This window comes from Silurus meridionalis, chromosome 29 (assembly GCF_014805685.1).
Source record: "Silurus meridionalis isolate SWU-2019-XX chromosome 29, ASM1480568v1, whole genome shotgun sequence".
NCBI lineage: Eukaryota > Metazoa > Chordata > Actinopteri > Siluriformes > Siluridae > Silurus > Silurus meridionalis.
The window spans coordinates 9,934,492-9,956,157 of record NC_060912.1 but is presented as its reverse complement, the minus strand read 5'-3'; the positions used below and the strand labels follow the sequence as shown (position 1 = coordinate 9,956,157).

At 41.1% G+C, this 21,666-nt stretch overlaps 1 protein-coding gene across 5 annotated transcripts in view; it reads right to left on the bottom strand.

Annotated features, from left to right (window-relative positions):
* The window catches only part of LOC124382194 (RNA binding protein fox-1 homolog 3-like), a 174,879-nt gene that overhangs the window by 75,627 nt on the left and 77,586 nt on the right, over positions 1-21,666 (bottom strand). For 3 of the 5 annotated variants that reach the window (XM_046844353.1, XM_046844351.1, XM_046844352.1), the window contains exon 3: positions 16,121-16,230. The exons of 1 other annotated variant lie outside the window; for it this stretch is intronic. In XM_046844353.1, the coding sequence (XP_046700309.1) occupies positions 16,121-16,230 (110 nt within the window). Of the gene's footprint in view, positions 1-14,240; positions 14,375-16,120; positions 16,231-21,666 lie in introns of those variants that run through there. One more of the 5 variants, XM_046844354.1, reaches the window with a different exon arrangement.

Sequence of the window (21,666 nt, the reverse complement as noted above, 5' to 3'; positions counted from 1 at the left end):
TCATCATCATCAACGTCATGATCATCATTATTTTCATTAAATTTAATCAGCATTAAAATCATCATCATCATCATCATCATCATTGTCACTGTCATCACTCAAAACACACACACAAACACACACACACTCCTCTCATTAATCATGGTTTGTCTGTGCATGTCAGTAACATCTGTTACATGTATATCATCCAGTGCTGCTGTGATACCAACTCCCAGATCACATCAGTGTGTGTGTGTGTGTGTGTGTGTGTGTGTGTGTGTGTGTGTATGTGTGTATGTGTCAGTGTGTGTTTAGGTTTATAGAAAGAAAATTACACAATACACCAGTATTGTCCATCAAGTAACATCCAGATGTAACATAAATGTAACACATACACACAATGGCACACACAAACACACACATGCACACAGTCTACACCCCCCCCCCTCCTCCCTGCACTTTTTACCTACCTATCACTCTCTCTGTCACAAGAGAAAGAGAGACTTTGACTCTTTATTAGAAACAGTTTTGGACAAATGAAGGACAAATCAAAGACAACTGGCCAATGAATCACCATTAAAGTATTAAACTATCAACTATTATCACTTCATGTGGTTTTTGACCGTTAGCATGTCGATATTGATCACGTCACACTCACATCCTGTGACATTTCTCGAGTTTCAGCAAAATTACAATGTGAATGTTTAAAAAAACAAAACAAAGAAAGTGTGGAGTTTTGCAGCATCAGTGTGTTACATTAGAACAGGAAGGTTCAGATTGACTTTGGAGCCTGAAGAACTCGGCCCTGCTGGTCTCCAGATTGCGTTGGCAGAATGCTGTACACTGCAAACAGCACACTCTGGGAAGGGGACTGTAATGGGGATTTGAACAGATGGACCTGAAGTGTAGCATCCACTCACCCTCTGAGTTCTTGGAATGGTCCGGTTTTTATGCAGGTATTTGTACAGTTGTTCTTTGCTGGTAAAAAAAGTAGTCAATCAAGCAGGGGGGCACATTACTAAGGTGTATGCAGATCATGGCTAAAGCCCCCCTACTGCTCCCAATAAAGGAGGTAAATACAATGAAAAATACACTACATGCATGGCAAATTATCACCATCATCATCATCATCATCATCATCATCATCATCCTGCTCTGGCTCACCATCATCATCATTATCATCATCCTGCACCGGCTCACCGTCATCATCATCATCATCATCATCATCATCATCATCATCATCATTATTTCCATCATCATCTCCATTATCATCATCATTCTGCTCCGACTTACCATCATCCTCCTCCTCACCATCACCATCATCCTCCCTTTCTCCTTTACATCATCATCATCATCATCATCCTCTTCTTCATCACCACTTTTTTGTCCATGGTATGCAAAGAGTGTCTGCCAAATTGCATTAATGTAAATGTGAAATGTAGGTTAAATCAATATCGGGTTGTGATTTCCTCCACTTTCTCTGGGGGAGATAGTTAAGCCTTTGGGTTACTAATCGGAAGGTGCGGGGTTCAAGCCCCAGTATCGTCAAGCTGCCATCCTTGGGGCCCTTGAGCAAGGCCCCTTAAGATCTGTGCTCCAGGGGTGCTGTATCATGGCTGACCTTAGACTCTGACCTCTGACCCAGCTACCTACTGTAACATTACTGGGATATGTGAAGAAAGAATTTCACTGTGCTGTACATGTGAAAAGTCTTTCTTTCTTTCTTTCTTTCTTTCTTTCTTTCTTTCTTTCTTTCTTTCTTTCTTTCTTTCTTTTTCACTTCTACTCTCAATTCTATCATCTGTTCATTGTTAACTCCAGTCCAATTAACCCAATGACTGTTTTAATTTTAGGAAAAAAGCCCACAAAAAACTACTGTTTTATTCATTCGGTGGGCTGATCAGAAGTTTAACCTACCAACCTAATCAATAAATGCAGTTAGAACATCTTCAGTTGGTATGGAATCGTCCAGGATGACTTACCTCCATGTCTAAGAGTAGGCCTGAGAAATCTCAATTTATCTCCATTTGGAAATAGATTTTACTGACCCTGTTAAGTTCACACTTTATAAGCCTTTTAAACATCCACTATTTAGCAGCAAATTTATTAAGGAACTAAACAAAAACCCAGAATGCACCAAAATGCACTCTTATCTGTGACCCATAATCTCCAGAAATAGAGTGAAAATATAGTCCGAGTACTACTATATCTATGTGATAGATAGATAGATGATAGATAGATAGATAGATAGATAGATAGATAGATAGATAGATAGATAGATAGATAGATAGATAGATAGATAGATAGATAGAATCTAATATCAGGAGTGTGTTTTAGTTCAGTGAAGTTCTGATGTCACGCTGCACAAAAAGCGCAACTTGGCAGATCTTTTAAAACTCGATTAGCCACAAAGCTCCGAGCTGAGTGTATTAAACCTGCCGTAAAGTTTCTGCTAATCAAATTCAACTGAATCCAAAACAAGCAAAGAATCACACAGGCACAGTGACCGTGCAGCGACGGTGCATCGACTGCGCTCCTCTAATGCATCGCATTCTCAGCATCTACACCCGAGTCTAATCTTCATAATGTAGCGATGCAGCGCGGTTCTGCGTTTACTTTCTGGTTAGTTCCCCTAGCTGCCTTTGGGTGGGAGTAAATATTTATGCTTATCGGTTCGTCCCCTTCCTGACATATCTGTTAGTAATTGGGTGCCGTACTTAATCATGCATCTTTCTCGTTCCTGACCATTTTTGTGCTGCGTAAGTGTTTCTGTGACTTCTCCGCCTCGCACGCTGCAGTTGTTTGATTTAACGCAGGCTAAAAGGCTAGCATTTGTCAGTGCTGGAAGGCTTGTAGATAAAAAAAGCAATGCAGAAAAATGCATTTAAAGTGTGTTTTTTCGTTCGAGTACCGTTTGAGTGACATGACTGCGACAGCAGTTCCCTTCATTTGGATTTAGCCAAAGACCAGAAGTAAATATGTGCCAGTTTTGTGAACCATGATGCTTTTTTATCTGTGCATTTGTTAATCCTGCACACTGGCTGCATGGTTCTGCAATGGGTTGCACCAGTGCCTCAAGGCTCCATGATCCCTGGGTCACTTCTTACTGACACTACCAGGCAAATGGTTTGAGACTACGCTGTTGGTGTACAGAATTACTATTCTGCTGTGGATGAATATACTCTGCCCTACTATGGTGTTGTGTAACATTACATTTAGGGTGCATGGGACCAGCAAACTGGTGTGTAATATTATAGTCTTGGTCTACAGAATTACCACACTGGTGTTTAAGACTACATTTGTGTACAAGACACCCACACTGGTGTGTAAGATTTTTCATTGTATATGGGACTAATGAGCCAGTTTGTAAGACTACATTTTGGGTATATACCATTGTCATCCCAAACCCCTCAAACCAACTGAAAATGTTGCTCTGTCACCCTGCCTTTCTTACCCTGCTGCAGGTGTAACTCAACTTTCCTACCAATTTGATGCCTCCCCTCTGCCCTCGACTAATGATGTTGCTTTGCCTCTTTGCTTCACAAAGGACATCTCTCTCTCCTTTGGCTTCGTCCTGGTCCTCAGAGCTTCCTCTGGCCTCATTGTGGTTGTTTGCCCACTCCTCACTATCCACCATGTCAAGCGACATCCAAATATGTCGCTTTTCCAAGGGGTCCAGACCCTCAGAGATTTGAATGAGGACAGGTTGATTTGATGCAGCAAAGAATCTACAATGGTAACCTTATTTGACAGCTCTAATTGGCAAAAATTAATGTGTTCCTTGGCCAACTTTGCACCTGTACTACACAATATGTTGTGGTGAAGCAACTACTTGATATTTTACCATTGTAGATATTAGAATCCAAATGTAGATGATTGTTGTAGAACACACTAAATGACGACTCAGCAAATTGAAAGCAGGACATACCTGTATAGTACAAATATCAGGAGTAACATGAAAAACTACATACTGATCACTTTTCTTTTTTCGTGCCTCACTGACAGACCCCTCCTTTTCTCGAAAGCGCCTGAACATACTCTGTAACCAAAACCCCCACACACACCCGAGCAGATGAGGTCAACGTTCAATCTGATTCCTCAACTGCATTCGGTGCTCGTTGTTCATATCTAATAGATCCATCAGTTGCGATGCATTAAATGGAAATTAGCTTACCATAGTCCCTTTTTCTCTTTAGCTACACATACATTCTCTCTCTCTTTCTCTCTCATGACTCAATTACTATCTTAAATAGGGGCTGAAAGTGTGCAAGTCCACTCATTATAAAAAACCAATATAAATATCTGAGACTTGTGATTCATAGCCACTAACTGATGCAGTATCTGGTATAAGTCCTTCAAGGAGCTGTTTGAACACAGTATTCCTTAAAAAAATAAATCCAAGCTATGTTTGAATTATTGTGATTTTCTCTACTCTAAAAGTTTCAAGAATAACTCTTCTGAACAGAAAGTACTTTTATTTATCTACGTTTTCACACTATCAGCTTTAAAATAGTCCCCTTGCACAGCAATACAGCACTCCTAGTATTCCTGACACTTCTGGAATGTGTCTGGAAGCGCATCGAGCACCTTCTGCAATTCAAGCCGGATCTCTGTGTCAAAACGGCGACTTTTGGGCTGGATCTCCATCTAGGAGAAGAGGTCGAAGTCTGCAGAAGCCAAATCAGGCAAGTAGGATGCGTGCGGAAGTGAGATTGTGTGGCTCATTCTCAGATGTTTGGTTGCTGAACGGTTTTGTTATTTTCTGGGTTGAGCTCGTTGAAGGTCTTCCTGATCTCTTGGCGTCTTCCAGTGAGGTTCTTCCGTTCTTGCCGCACAAAAACATCTTGAAAGACTCATCGCAGCATCAGCGTATGTCGAACGCATGTCAAGTCAAAAGTCTCGGTGGCGGATTCCCGTTTCACACAGAATTTTATGTTTGATACCCCCTCATATATCAAATAGGATATTTTTATAAATAAATAATAATAAAAATACATCAGTGTTGGACCCCATTGGACATTTTTATTGTGTACAGAATGCGACACACTTTTCTATATAGCATATAGCATTGCTGAATGATTTATGACTTCCTATAGTTATTTGCGCCCTGAGACACTCTTACGGCCTGGAAAGCATCCATCAGAGCAGTCAATGGTATGATAATATATGTATATATTGCACTATATGTACAGAAGTGGTAGCTCAGTGGTTAAGATGAGGATCATAAGTTCAAATCCCAGCTACACTAAGCCGCCACTGCTGGGCCCCTGAGCAAGGCCCTTATTCCTCAAGGACTCAGTTGTATAAATGAGATGAATGTAAATCATATATATCACTATATGGTGTTTGTAGAAACCTGAGAGATACCATAAGATCAAATATTTGTATTTTTTAACATTTGCTGTTATAAGAATCTTCTGGGAAGTTCCACTAGATTTCGGAGTATGTTTGTGGAGATTTAGCCACAACGGTACTGATGTAAGTGAGGAGGCCTGGGTGTTTGGGTTCTCCAACTCATACCAAAGGTGTTGAGTAGGTGTTAAGCTTTGTAGAAGGTGACTAAAGATCTTCCAATCCAACCCAAGTAAATGGATTCATCCTCATCCTCTGTGTGTAAAGGGGTTTCATGACGCTCACTGTGTGTAATGACATGACATAAATAGTGTGTGACAAGAACAGAGCTATCGGTAATATTGGGATTTGAACTCACACACCTTCCGGTCACTAGAACCAGAACTCTCTCGTCTTCTGTTTCTTTATTGGGAGATGTTTGTATTCAGTGCTGTTTATGTTTAGCAATACAGAACATATGCACGGTATTACACTAGCGGATAGAAGACATTGTGTAACTGCTGCACTCGATCTGTGTGTGTGTGTATGTGTGTGTATGTGTGTGTGTGTGTGTGTGTGTGTGTGTGTGTGTGTGTGCTTAACTCCTCTCTAAGCTGCTCTCGGCAGACGTTACACAGTGATTGTGATGTTGTGGATTCTCTAATCCCTGTGTTAGCACTCTCATACCGACAAGCTGGAGTAGATTAGTGTGATCACACAAGTGTTTACATACTCTGGGGTGTGTGTGTGTGTGTGTGTGTGTGTGTGTGTGTGTGTGTGTGTGTGTGTGTGTCCTTCGATTTATTCAATTATTTATCCTTCATCATGCTCACTAAGGTGGCTCAAGCCACACATGTGGACACACACACACACCCACACACACACACACACACACACACACACACACACACACACACACACACACACTTTCTTTCTTACTTACTTACACACGGTTGTGCACAAACATTTTTTTAATACTGCCACCTGATGATGTCAACAGTAGTCAGAGCTTATCTTTTTTTCTTTTTCTTTTCACTCACTCACTCACTCACTCACTCATTTACCTTTCTTTCTTTCTTTCTTTCTTTCTTTCTTTCTTTCTTTCTTTCTTTCTTTCTTTCTTTCTTTCTTTCTTTCTTTCTTTCTATCTTTTCTTTCTTTCTTTCTTTCTTTCTTTCTTTCTTTCTTTCTTTCTTTCTGTGTTTTTTATTTTGCTATTCAAGCTACAGTTTTACTATACAATATGTCAATCTTTTTTTCACTTCTCTATCTTTTCTTTCCCTCTTTAAATCTCTCTTTTCTCTCTGTATCATGCTGTCTCTTTCTAACTTTCCCCATTCCTTTCTCTCTCTGTCCCCTATCTCCCTCTACTTTTCCCTCACCTTTCTTTCTTTCTTTCTTTCTTTCTTTCTTTCTTTCTTTCTTTCTTTCTTTCTTTCTTTCTTTCTTTCTTCTTTCTTTCTTTCTTTCTTTTCCTCCTCTCTCTCTCTCTCTCTCTCTCTCTCTCTCTCTCCCTATATTGATCCCTTACTTCCTCTTTTCACGCCTGCTCTCTCCTCTCTCCCTCCATTACCCCATATTCATTCAGTCTCTTTCTGTGTCTATTTTTGCTTACATTAATTAAAAATTTCCTATAACTAATTATTTGTGTTGATCTGCCCCCCTCTCTTGTGCTCTCTCTCTCTCTCTCTCTCTCTCTCTCTCTCTCTCTCTCTCTCTCTCCCCAACCTTCCTTGTGTGTGTGTGACGAATGATGAGATTGTTTGAGTGTCACAGCGCTAATGCTTATGCTTTAATTCAGTACGTCGACACAATCGCTGCCATCGTAATCGCATTATAGGGACCACACACGCACACACACACACGCACACACACACACACACGCACGCACACACACATGCGCACACATACACACACACTAATTGAGCAATCATTTTCACTCATTATGATTAGGCCGTTATTATATTAATGAAGCTAATGGTCTTATTGTGCACAGTGAGCTGAACCCCTACTGCCTGCTCTCTACTCCAATAAATCACACTCACAAAGGTGTGTGTGTGTGTGTGTGTGTGTGTGTGTGTGTGTGTGTGTGTGTACATGTGTCGGTGCTTTCTTGCATGTGTATTTGTGTGCATGTGTATACAAATCTTGGTGTCTATACATGTGTGCATGCATATGTGTGTGTTTGTGTATGTATATGTGTTTGTGTGTTTATGCATGTGTGTTTGTGTGTGTGTGTATGTGTGTGTGTATAAATGCATGTGTGTATGGATGTGTACGTGTATGTGTATGAATGTTTGCATCTAAGTGTGTGTGTGTGTGTGTGTGTGTGTAGGCAGGCATTAGCTTCAGCAAATATAAATAAGACTTTAAAGAGAGAGGAAATAGAGGCAGATATGAAACAGATATGAGATAGACATGAGACAAAGCTGTGGTAGATATGAGACAGATATGAGACCAGTGCAGAGCCACAGTTTCACTGATTTACACATTTGAATTCGTTTTTTTGATGCAAATGATGCTGTAAAAAGAAAATATCCCACACGCTGCATGGAGCGTTCCCTCAGACCGGATCATTAGCCCCGCCTCCTGTGAGTGTGTAGCTACAGACAGCTAGCTGTGTGATGCAACATGACAATCGATATTACAGAGAAATGTGGTGTTGAGAAATTGTGTAGCAGTCTGTACAGTATGTACAAAATAAAAGTTTTCATAAAGAACAGGTCAGAAGTAACAAGAGCGACTAGAAAATGCAGAATTCTATGTTCTGACCTCTGACCTCTTGAGCGGTTATGAATCTCTGAGCCCTAATGAACTCACATGAAGCTGTGAGAAAACGTCAGCACAAATCTGACAACTCGGCTGTAACGCCGTGTCCCATTTACATACACGATCAATAAAACACTGGCCATAAACGACAAGCGCTGATATGCCTATTGAATTTCACTTTTAATTAAAAACAAAGCGGAGCATATGGAGCCAAAGGCCACTGCAGGAGGGAGCGAAGGACCAAAGGGAGGAGAAAAAGAAAAAAAAGGAAAAAAAGGAAGAGAGGGACGAAGGAAGGAAGGAAGGAGGAAGGAGAAGAAGCAAGTGAAAAGTGAGAAAGCAAAGGGAGGAGAGGAAGAAAACGAAGGAAGAAAAAGTTAGAAAAGAAAAACAGAGAACGAGAGAAAGAATGAAGAAATGAGGGCAGCAGGGAGGGAGAGGGGAAGGAGGAAGGAAGGAAGAAAGGAAGAAAGGAAGGAAGGAAGGAGGAAGGAAGGAAGGGAAAGAGAGAGGGATGGAGGCAGGAAGTGAGTGAGTAAGTGAGTGAGTGAGTGAGTGAGGAGAAAGAAAGAAAGAAATAAAGTAAGTAAGAAAGATAGAAAGAAAGAAAGAAAGAAGAGAGAGAGAGAGAGAGAGAGAGAGAGAGAGAGAGAGAGAGAGAGCAAGGAAGGAAGGACCAGCTCTATCTCTCTATGTGATTGGTTAACAGTGAGGTGGCATGGGATTGGTTAAGAGTCAGAGTTGATGAGTTTAAGTGAGGAGACAGATTATTGGTTTAATAGAGAGTTGACAGGTGATTGGTTGATAGAGAGAGGCAGGTGATTGGTTGATAGAGAGGAGGCAGGTGATTGGTTGATAGAGAGGAGGCAGGTGATTGGTTGATAGAGAGGAGGCAGGTGATTGGTTGATAGAGAGGAGGCAGGTGATTGGTTGATAGAGAGGAGGCAGTTTCTGATTAGTTAACTGGTTTAAGTGCTATGAAGAGTGTTATTGGAGGACGATGTCAGTCAGAGTAACAAAATGCTGAGTATGAACATGAGGAGTGCTTCCATTTAAACACACAAACACAAAACACGCACATACACACACACTCGTGTACACACACACACACACACACACACACACACACACACACACACACACATGTTCACACACTCACACGTACACACACAAATAAATTATGGCTGTGTCAACAGTGCTGCAGTATGTTGCTTTAACCACAATAATTTATCATCTTCCCTTCTGCAATCTCTCTAAGCTCTGCTCACACACACACACACACACACACACACACACACACACACACACACACACACAATGACCACATCAGCCATGTCTGTCTTTTTTTCAGCTCCTACTGTATTTCAGATTGTCGGTAGCAATTAGAGCGATGTGTAATGCTCATCTTTATCCTTCAGTTCACTTTCATTTACACACACACACACACACACACACACACACACACACACACACACATCACCATGTCTATTAAGTTTACCGAACGCATTTAGTCCAGGTCATGTTCTCTGAATACACTGACCACAGATTGTCAAAATGTTCTAATTCTGTCTCTCAGCTTCAGGTCCTGCAACACTTTCCAAGAACATCAAGAGAACATCAAGGCAAGATGGCTAAAATCTTCTAACACATCAGCCAAGATAGGCTAGATCTTCTAAAACATCAACAAAACATAGCAAAAATATTCTAATCATTTATAGCAGGTAGCCAATATCTTATATACCATCAATTTTAGAAGGACAATGATCTTCTAACATATAAGACCAGGATTCTAAAGTGTTTTCCAAATCCTTTGTGGTTTTTGAGCTCCTTGTCCTTTGGAACCGATATTTCAGCCTAAATGTAACAGAGAAATATTGATATGTATTTCAAGCTTCATTCATGCCCTTGTGCACAATGCTACCACCAGCATGCTTCGTTATACTCATGGTGTTACCTGGGTGTTGGGCAGAACCTGTTCCACTCATGAGGGTTTTGCTTTAAGAGCTTCAATCAGAACACAACGTTTTTCCAAATGCAGAACAAGAAAATGTAGGTGCTTCTCTCAGAAATGGATACAAGCTGTAGTTGCTTCTCGATGAACTCCAGGAATATAACCTCATGGATCGCAGCTCGGTGGATCAAAGTCCCCTAGATCATAACCTCCCCGATCATAACTTAATGGATCATAACCTCTTGGATCACAATCCCCTGGATCATAACTTCATGGATCATAACCTTCTTGGTCACAGTCTCATTAATCATGTCTTAATGAATCATAAACTCCCAAACCAAGACCTCCATTATCAGAACCTCCTCAACCATAATCTCCTGGATCATAACTTTATGGATAATAACCTCTTTAATCACAGTCTCCTGAATCATAACTTCATGGCTCACAGCCTCCTGGATCATAACTTATGAATCATAACCTCCTGAATTATAACTTAGTGGAACTTAGATACCAAACTCAGAAGCTTCCCAGCTAACTTTGCTTCCCAGAACATTGTGAAAAGGTTGGATTTTGCTTACAAGGAAAAAAACCCATTTGGGAAGATTATAATTTGCCCTCCATAACCCCCAACAAACGAATAAAAACCCCCAAATAGAAACCATATGCTAATGTCAAGTGAACGTTTTGTGTCCTCTGGGTTCCTCATCATGCTGAGATTTGAGCATCTATGTCAGGTGAGATCTCACTCCATGTCCTGAGTTTCAACTAAACAAGTTTCGCTTACACTATCAACCTCTTGTCTTCCATGTAACGTCTGCTAAATGCCGCAAATGTAAATGTAAATGAATGCTAACACATCGCTCTTCCTATTCCCTCCGTCTTCAGTCTGTCTTTGTTATCAAAGCATTTGTGACAATTTTCCACTCGAGACCTTGACGTCCTGCCACAACCAACTGAGACACTGTTGTTGATAATTGTCTCCGGCATCAAACATGTCTTTCTGTCTAACTCCATGGACGTGCTCACTAGTTTTGCCACTCACATAATGGAGTGTGTGTACATGTGTGTGTGTGTGTGTGTGTGTGTGTGTGTGTGTGTGTGTGTGGCGCCATGCGTTTGTGTGTCGGTGAATCTGAGCACGATTGACCGCGCTAAGCAGACAGAAGGCTTTTACTGCACGAGGCTCTCTTTTCCCGATACCGCACTCCGGCACTGATTTCCCACGAGAAGCTCTGTCTTCCTCACTTAAGGAAGCATGTACGTTCTCTCAATCTTCTCCGTTTCTCCGACCCTCCCATGCTGGTAGCGGCATGAAATTTGTTTAGCCATGGATTACTGGCAGTTCGTTGCCAGTGGATTGTGTGAGTCGAGCGGCAGCTTGGTACATCAAAGCATTGGACTTGTGATCAGAAGATCATGGGCTCAAATCCCACCACCAGCAAACTGCCTTAGTTGAGCCTTCGAGGAAGGGCGGTATCCCCTAGAGTCGCTGCCAAAAGGCACACATTCAAATAAAAGATCAGGAACTACACTCTAGCAACATTTTAGGAACGTGCTTAAAAAATTTTTAACCATCAAATGTTCTTCAGGAATTCCATATGGAATGCTTATTTGTTACTATAGAAATTCCTGCAATGGATGGAAAATGGGGGCCTTGGCCACAAACTGCCTCCACCTATACTTTATCCTAGAAAGTCTGGGCTCAAATAACTGGGGTTATGCCGGAGTCAGAGCACAGGGTCAGCAATGATACACTGCCACTAGAGCACAGAGGGCTAAGGGCCTTGCTCAAGGGCCCCAAGAGTGGCAGCTTAATGTGGTGGTTTAAGTTGGCTCCTCCTTTGTGGGGTGACTTCCAATGATCTAGTTTCCTCAAGCAGTTGAGGGTTCAAGGTCTTACTCGAGAGGCCCAGCAGTGGTACCTAGGTGGTGCTGGGATCTGACCTCACAATCTTCCAATCAAAAGTCCAACATCAGAAGTTCACTGAGCTGCCACATTGACACATTTAGGTGGATGCCCTTATCTCATACACACAACTAAGCAGCTATAGGGTTTAGGGCCTTGCTCAAGGGCTCAAGAGTCGCAGCTTGAAAATACCAGGACTTGAACCCCAGACCTTCTGATCAGAAGCCCAGAGCATTAACCATGAACTACCACCTCCCCCACCAGTTTTCTACCCTAGCTATCTAGATTTACATTTATGGCCCTTATCCAGAGCGATGTATATTTGATTTCATTTATACAACTGAGCAGCTATGGGGTTAAGGGCCTTGCTCAGGGGCCCAGGAGTGGCAGCTTGGTGTGGCGGATCCAAAGTCCAATACTTTAACCACTAAGTTACCCCTTCCTCTAGATGTGAATAGGGATTGAACCCACGGTTTCAGGACTGATGCCTTCCCACTTGGCTGCCATGCCATCTGAGTGGCAGCTGTTGTATTTAAATGGCCAGGAAGGAGGTACTGGAAGGCACTTTATTTTTGGGATACTCTTCTTTTCTTGTCACCTAACATCCTGGTGTTGAGGTCGGGGCTTTGGGTATTAAAGAAATTACTTTCGAATGTGCGTGTATGATTTTGTTTGTGTGTGTTTGTGTGAATCAGTAAAAGGGAAAGGTAAAAAAGAAATAGAAAGAAAAAGTATACAGTATGTGTAAGAGTAGGCGGATTTTCTCCCCTTTAGTCATGTGTGTGTGTGAGTGTGTGTGTGTGTGTGTGTGTGTGTGTGTGTGTGTGTGTGTGTGTGTGTGTACATGCACAAGTGAACAGCAGGGGAAAGCGAGTCAGAGGTAATCACCCTGCAGAAGCACATCTGCTTCCTGGATAAATATTATAATGAGAAGCACACTCACTCTATCTCAAGAGAGAGAGAAAGAAAAAGTCTGTGTGTGTGTGTGTGTGTGTGTGTGTGTGTAGGCGATCAGTAGGTGTGATTAATTCTTCCTTCTCCTACATAAGATCAGCTCTCAGTCATGAACTGAGTAGATTATCAACATGGAAACCAAGTGTGCACATATACACACACACACACACACACACACACACACACACACACACACACACACACACACACACACAATGTACAATTAACAACCTGCAGTACCTATGATTAAATGTGTAACTTTCAGGTTTCTAAAATGGTATAAACAATACTTCTTAGTTGTACCCTTGACTCCGCCCCCTTTCCCTTTTATAGTTCATTCAGAAGAAATTGTTCGAAAATGTCTCACAGTTATACGCTGTCATAAGTTTGTGGACACCTACACCTACATCTACACAGACACACACACACACACACGGGCGAACATGCACGCACACATTTTTAAACACTTCACTCTTCTGAAAATATGTTCTATTACAATTTGGGGTGTGTGTGTGTGTGTGTGTGTGTGTGTGTGTGTGTTTAAATGTGTGTGTGTTTACTGGTGTGTGATGGAATATCCATGTGACAGACTTGGTCGTTGAAGCTTTGATCGTTGTAAAGAACTTTCCATAGTTTACTGCAACACACACACACACACACACACACACACACACACACACACACACACACACACACAAAACCAAACTACACACAGTAGTTCTTTGTGAAATCTAGCAAAATTCTTGTCCACCTACATTGACCTGCATTTCTTTAGCTAACCGTCCTCACTGTTAAAGGAAAATGAAAGCTGATGGGAAGAGTTTATATTTATACTGGTATTTATACATGGTTAGATCTGTGGTGTTCCTGTTTCTGTACACGTGATAAAGAAAACCATTCAGATATAATCCACAGTCACCTCAAACTCACTAATGGCTCTAATCAGATTTAAGGTCATGTGAAAATAAATAATAAATACATTATTAATGCTGGAATTCGATATCAAAATCGGATCAATATCACAATATAAACTCTGGAATTAGTTAAAATAACTGATTTAAAATAAACTCTGGACAAACAGGATCTGGAATTAAATAAAGATCGGATTATAAATAAAACTCTGGAATCAGATAAAGATCTGACTTGATGTGTTAAGACTCATAAAGTAAAATGACTGGTGGATGTTTTAGCTCCGCCCCTTCCCACACTCCCACTCAAGCAGGTAGGTTTGTAGTGAACAGATTTTTTTTTTTTAATGTGGAAACAATAAAGAAAAACAAACAAATAAACAAATAAATAAATTCATAAATAAATAAACAGCAAAGAAACAATCCGGCTTGCTGTACTCACCCAAAAGTACATCATCATTGCAGGGCTGGGGTGTGTGTGTGTGTGTGTGTGTGTGTGTGTGTGTGTGTGTGTGTGTGTAAGGAAGTAAGTATGGTCCAGCAGTTATCTGTTCGTCTTCTCTCTCTCTTCCTGTAATTTTCCCTTTATTTTTTTTTCGTCCACTGAACGAGCGCTCCGTTAAAACCTGATCCTTTCTTCCTCTCACTTACTTCACTGACTCCCCCTTTCTCTCTCACTTTCTCTCTGTCCCTGTCTGCGCTGTGTGTGTGTGTGTGTGTGTGTGTGTGTGTGTGTGTGTGTGTGTGTGTAGAGCCTCGTTCTCCACTCAGCGAATCTCCGGCGAGTGAAAGGATGAGGAGGAGAAACAGCGTAGTGTTCACAGTATACATGTTCAGTGTCAGTGCAAAAGTTTGTGCCTATCTGTATCTGCTCAATGACTGGCAAAGTGTGTGTGTGTGTGTGTGTGTGTGTGTGTGTGTGTGTGTGTGTGTGTGTGTGTGTGTGTGTGTGTGTGTGTGTGTAGAGGCTCGTTCTCCACTCAGCGCATCTCCACAGGCGAGTGAAAGGATGAGGAGGAGAAACAGCGTAGTGTTCACAGTATACATGTTCAGTGTCAGTGCAAAAGTTTGTGCCTATCTGTATCTGCTCAATGACTGGCAAAGTGTGTGTGTGTGTGTGTGTGTGTGTGTGTGTGTGTGTGTGTGTGTGTGTGTGTGTGTAAATCAGCGTTTTTGCACCGCGGTTCTGTACAGCTTAAGTTACAATCAAACACTTCAGAAAAGCAGGAAATAGAGAATTTAAGTGAAAATTCAGACCTATCTATCTATCTATCTATCTATCTATCTATCTATCTATCTATCTATCTATCTATCTATCTATCTATCTATCTATCTATCTATCTATCTATCTATCTATCTATCTATCATCTATCTATCTATCAAAAAATCAACTAAAACCAAACACCTGTTTGTATATCTATCTCTTTATGTCAAGATATCATTCATTTTCTCATTGTCTGTCTGTCTGTCTGTCTGTCTGTCTGTCTCTCTCTCTCTCTCTCTCTCTCTCTGTCTAAACAAATGTTCATGTAAATGAAAGGAAATTAATTTGGAGTTTGATATTGAGTATGACTCTGTATTGAATCCACACCAGAAACAAACACAAATCTTATTTGTATCAGTAATAAAGTGCTAGAAGTGTTCAGTGTAGAATGATCTCGTTTCCTCCCTCATCGTTGCACATTATGTAACCGACGCAATTATTCTTAGCAAACGTCCCACGACACACCCACTTTCTGCACGCACAATTTATCCCGGAAAATGACTAATTCTCTTCGAGTCTTAGTAATTCGCCACCCCTCCCATTACATCTCCAAATTCTCAGCAGCCAACGAAATGCACCGGAACTGAGCCGAGAGCGGGAGGCGAGTTTTTTCTCGATGGAGCTGTTCTCGGGCCCTGGTGCTGATCCACTGTTTATTGATAGTGTTAACGTACTGATGATCTCCACTGAGCTTCAGTCAATACTGTACGGAGGATCACTGTAGGGATTACACACTCAAAAGTTCACAGCAAACACACAAATCACAAACAACTTCCCATTCCACAGTAATCCCTATTAACTCTAATAAGAACCTCCACTCTTCTGGGAAGATGTTTTACTGGATTTTAGATTTTTCTTGTGGAGATTTGTGTGAGATTACATTCAGACACAGGAGTCCAAACATTTTCCAGCATGACAATGTGCACAAAGCCAGCTTCATGAACAAATGCTTTACTAGGTCCGTTTCCGGTGTGTTTGGGTGTGTTTGGGTGTTTGTGTGTATGTGTGTGTGTGTGTGTGTGTGTGTGTGTGTGTGAAGATGGACAGGAAGCTCTTACCAGTGTGTGCAGAAGTGGGAGTCCTAAATGCCAGAGCTGCTGCGTGAGGAATCCACTACACACCGCGTTCCTGAACACGGCTAGACTTCCAGACTTACACACGCCACTATCTGCATACAGGAGAACACACACACACACACACACACACACACACACACACACACACACACACACACACTCAGATGAGAGAAATTGTGCACTGTGTTTGTGTGTGCGCACTTTTATATTTTTGTCAAGCTCTACTCTACTCAGCTCGATTCTATTTAGCTCTATTTTACTCCACTCTATTTTACACTACCCAACTCAGCTCTAATCTACGCAGCTCTATGCTACTCAACTCTACTTTACTCAGCTCTACTCTACTCAGCTCTATGCTACTCAGCTCTACTCTACTCAGCTCTACTCACGCAGCTCTATGCTACTCAGCTCTACTCTACTCAGTTACGCTCTACTCAGCTATGCTCTACACAGCTCTACTCTACTCAGCTCTATTCTACTCAGCTCTATTCTATTCCATTCTATTTTACACTATTATACTCAGCTCTATTTTACACTACTCTACTCAGCTTTACTATACTTAGCTCTACTCTACTCAGCTCTATTTTACTCCACTCTTTTTTACACTACTCTACTCAGCTCTATTTTACTCCACTCTTTTTTACACTACTCTACTCAGCTCTATTTTACTCCACTCTTTTTTACACTACTCTACTCAGCTCTATTTTACTCAATTTCTGCTACCTACTACTGAATCTACTGAATTTTATTTTCCTCCAAACTATTCTACTGTACTCTATTGTACTCTAATTCTATTTTAGTTTATTCTATTCTATTCTATTCTATTCTATTCTATTCTATTCTATTCTATTCTATTCAGACTCTGTTTTCTGTGTTTTATTTTACTTTAATATGGTTTGTAATATTAAATATATTTGTTGTTTTATTCTATTTTACTTATCGCTACTGTACTCTACCCTAAATTATTGTTCTTAATTCTACTCTTCTATTCAGCTTTATGCTGTTCAGTTCCATTTAAGGTTTAGAATGAGAGACACGCAGACAGAATGAGGTTTTTCTCTGAGGTGCAGCATTTTATCTTGCTGCAATGAGGGAAAAAATCTGGGAAAACAACACTTTTAATAATTCAGATACTGAGATGGTAAGAAAAGCGTGTGTGTGTGTGTGTGTGTGTGTGTGTGTGTGTTTGTGTGCGTGTGTTAGATTACTGCAGAATGGCTCATTTAGCCTCTGCCACGGATTATTAAAGCCGCATTGAACCCCTCCTGTTCTCTCTTTGTCTTTCTCTCTCTCTCTCTTTCGCTTTCTCTTTTCACTGTCTGTCTATCTCTCTGTCTTTCCCTTTGTCTGTCAGCATGCTAAGGTTTTTTCAGTTCAGGAAGCAGGAAGTGAAGCACATGACATGAAAATTCAAACAAATAACACAGTATTAATTCATTTATTATTATGTAACACATTAACAGACCACTGTGCTTTTCAGATACTTGATCATCTATTACACAAATATACACGCACACAAGCTCACGCAGCACGCACACACACACACACACACACACACACACACACACACACACACACACACACACACACACACACACACACTCGCTCTCTCTCTGCCTTCACCTTTTTCTCTCTCTGATCAATAATCAACTGAACCCCAGTGTTGATGGACAACTCAGCTCAACATCACACTCCCCCTCCTCTCCTTCTGTCCAGCACAGCACTAATGGTCAAGGTCACACACACACACACACACACACACACACACACACACGCACACACGCACAAACACGCACACGCAGAGAAGAATAAGCACAGCTAAAGACAAAACCTCCAGCAGCTTCTGTTACAGTATTCCAACATCAGACAAAAGATCACTAAAGTGCACACAAACACACACACACACACACACACACACACAAAGCACTTTGCAATGCATACACTAGTCTGCAGGTCTGCAGTTCACCTGTCACACTTCACTTCAGATCTCACAAAGTATTACCATCCAAACTGCTTTATTTCTGCCATTTTTCTTCTCGTGTGTGTGTGTGTGTGTGTGTGTGTGTGTGTGTTAGCCTTTAGAGATCTAATGCCTGATTCTGCTATTCTCACACCAGCTGTAATTCTATTACATGGCCAGTCCATAGTCCATTAAACTTTCAGTATTGTGTGTGTGTGTGTGTGTGTGTGTGTGTGTGTGTGTGTGTGTGCATGCTCATAAAACAGCTCTCGCACAACCTGTTTGTTTATTTGTGCTCAGGCTGAAATGAAAATTGGGAATATAATATTGCTGCTGGTTCTGGTTTTGCGTCAATAAATAACACGCTCCATGAATGAGCACATAAATAACAATAAAAGCACACAGGAGCTAAGGCTAGGAGATGCTGGAGGAGGAGAACAGGAAGAGAAGTGCAGAAGGAGAAGAGCAGGAGAGGAAGTGCAGGAGGAGAAGAACAGGAGGAGAAGAGCTGTAGGGGAGGTGCAGATGAAGAAGAACAGGATGAGAAAGCTGCATGAGAGGTGCAGAAGGAAAAGAACATGAGGAGAAGACTGGAGGAGACATGCATAATGAGAAGAACAGGATGAGAAAGCTGCAGGAAAGGTGCAGAAGGAGAAGAACATGAAGAGAAGACTGGAGGAGAAGTGCAGGAGGAGAAGTCGAGGGTTGAAACAGTTAGAGGAGATGTGCAGGAAAAGAAAGGAGAGATGGCTGCAAGAGAAGACAGGATTAACAGGAGGAGAAGTAAAGGAGGAGAAAAACAGGAGGAGATGACTGGAGAAGAGAAGAACAGAAGGAGATGGCTGGAGAAGACGTGAAGGAGGAGATGTCTTTTATATTTTTTTTATAAAATTCTCAAGATCTGGGGTTCGTTGCTTGAGTACATCATTAACATTTTTAAGCCCTGATTGGTGCACACCCGCCTTTGGTAACGTTTTCGGTTTGCACGTTTTACACGTGAAAGCTCCTTCCACCAAGGTGTCTCGGGTCACGCGGCACCGAGTAGCTGAACAGATAAACAGCCCTGCATGAGCACTCAGTCCTGCAGCAAATCACCTCGACTTTCTTACCTTAGTTCTGGGTCAAAATTAGACACCGCTTTTGCCATTTATTAATACTTCCTCAGATAATTATCCTGCCACAGCGAGAGAGAGAGCGAGAGAGAGAAAGAGGGGGAGAGGGAGAGAGAGAGAGAGAGAGAGAGAGAGAGAGGGAGAGGCGAAAAAGCACGCACGAGAGAGATAAATTTGAGCAATATAGCTAATATAACCTAGCCATTAGCTAATATTAGCTATAAATTATTGAATAGATGTGTATATTAGCTCATATATTTTTTCCTTAATGATGATCTAAAATGTAATATAGTGATAAAGAGGATGGAGAGACAGAACGAGAGAGCGAGAAAGAGTATTTAGCATTTCAGGCAATGTCTGTGTGTGTGTGTGTGTGTGTGTGTGTGTGTGTGTGTGTGTGTGTGTGTGTGTGTTGTGTTAGTCTGGGAGGTGGGCGCTTCATTACACAGAGCTCCCTACGGTGTGTGAAAGAGAAAAACAGCCATTAGCAAAACAAACTGCTGATTATTCTGATTATTCAGAAACACACACACACACACACACACACACACAGTTGCACAAATACAGGAATCTAGCCTTCGAAAGATTGGTTGGTCAGATGGTAGATCACTCAAAGCCCAGTGTTCTCATTAGCAGGCCTTCAGGGTATTCTCAATGTGCTACGTTTCATCCCTCAATCTCTGTTTCCTTCTAATGACTCGCTAGCAGTTACCTTTTGAAACCATTAGTTTGTGCTGCTTGTCCGGTACAGTAGATCACTAGTTTAAAGTAGATCATTGACAGATTCCACTTTACAGTGGATCTACATGTGCTCTAGACTTCTTTGCGTGGCTCTTCAGGGCATCGCTAATTATAAAATCTGTTGCTAAAGTTTAGCTGAAGAGACTTTGTGTTGAAATCGCATTGCAGTGGATCACACGTATTCTAGATTAGATTACCCGGTTAAAACATGTTACAGTAGATCAGACCTAATGTATTCTAGACTAGATTAGCAATTAAAAACACATTGTAGTAGATCACACATATTCTGGACTAGATTATTAGAGGAAAACACATTACAGTAGATAACTCTAGTCTAGATCACTAATAGAAACAAAACACATTGCATTTTATCCTACATACTGTAGACTAGATTACTAATGGAAAACCCATTACAGTAAATCACATACTTTACAATAGATTACAGAGGAAAACACATTACTGTAGATCACGCATACTCTAATCTAGATTACCCATAGAAAGCAGATTACACTAGATCACACTTATTCTGGACTCGATTACTAGGGAAAAACACATTACTGTAGATCACGCATACTCTAATCTAGATTACTAATGAGACAAATCCTGGAGTATGTCATGCTTCAAACCAGCTCACTATTGCAGGTCTCTGTATATTACAGTTTTACAGATAAATAGTGTTATAGAGTAGATGACTCATCTTCTAGACCTCTTATCAGTTTAGATCACAGGTGATCAGCCATACTGCAATCCACCTATACGAATGATGATGTGACCAGATTGCACATTATTTAAATTCTTATACATATTGATTACTATAATCTTCATGATAATCTCATTAATAGTGATCACTGTGCAGTAGATCATACATACTATAGATTAACTGTCTATAAATAACTCCTAATTTTACAATAAATTCCTCAGACCTCATATTATTTTTTATTACACATAACAGTAGAGTTTAAATCGGTTTATGTGAGGTGATGCTTGTAGAGTTGATTAATGATCTACTCGGGAGATCTATTCACGTAGACTAGATCACTTGTGGAGACCAGGCTACATTAGTATACGTTTATAGAGATAGTAGGTCATTTCCGAATTGAAGAATCATGAATGAACGAATGAATATAATAAAGCGGGAGAAGGAAAAAGCAACGCGTTGTTAAGAAGCTAGATGGAAAGAAGAAGAAAAGGAGAAATGTGTAAACGCTGCATAGAAAAGGAGAGGGGGAGGGCGAGAAAATGTCCCATCTGTACTGCAGTAATGTGATGCATGGGAACATCCTCAATGAGATCAGGGTTTTCCCTCCTGCCATGTTCCTCTGCACCCTGCTGACACCCTGGCACCTGTCCAGCTCCACCTGCTAACCACTCTGCAGCTATTATAACTCCAAAAAATAAAAAAGAAACTCCCCCCTGCAACACAATACAGATTAGGCTGTATTTTGTGCTAAAGAATCAAATGACTCCGAGTTGTATTTTTATGAAGAATTGAAGTGTCATTCTCAGAGAACGAGTGAAGCGAGTGGGAGAATGTGAGGAAAGCGAGCAAGCAATTGAGTAAGTGGGGAAGAGAGTAGAGTCATGATAGCAATGAGCCTCACACCAACAGTACCACTGTCATTAAATCAATAAGTCATTATCTTTAATGGGATAAGCACTTTGAAAACTAATTGAAAACAGCTCCATTTACCCTGGCCAGATCCTTAATGCAAACA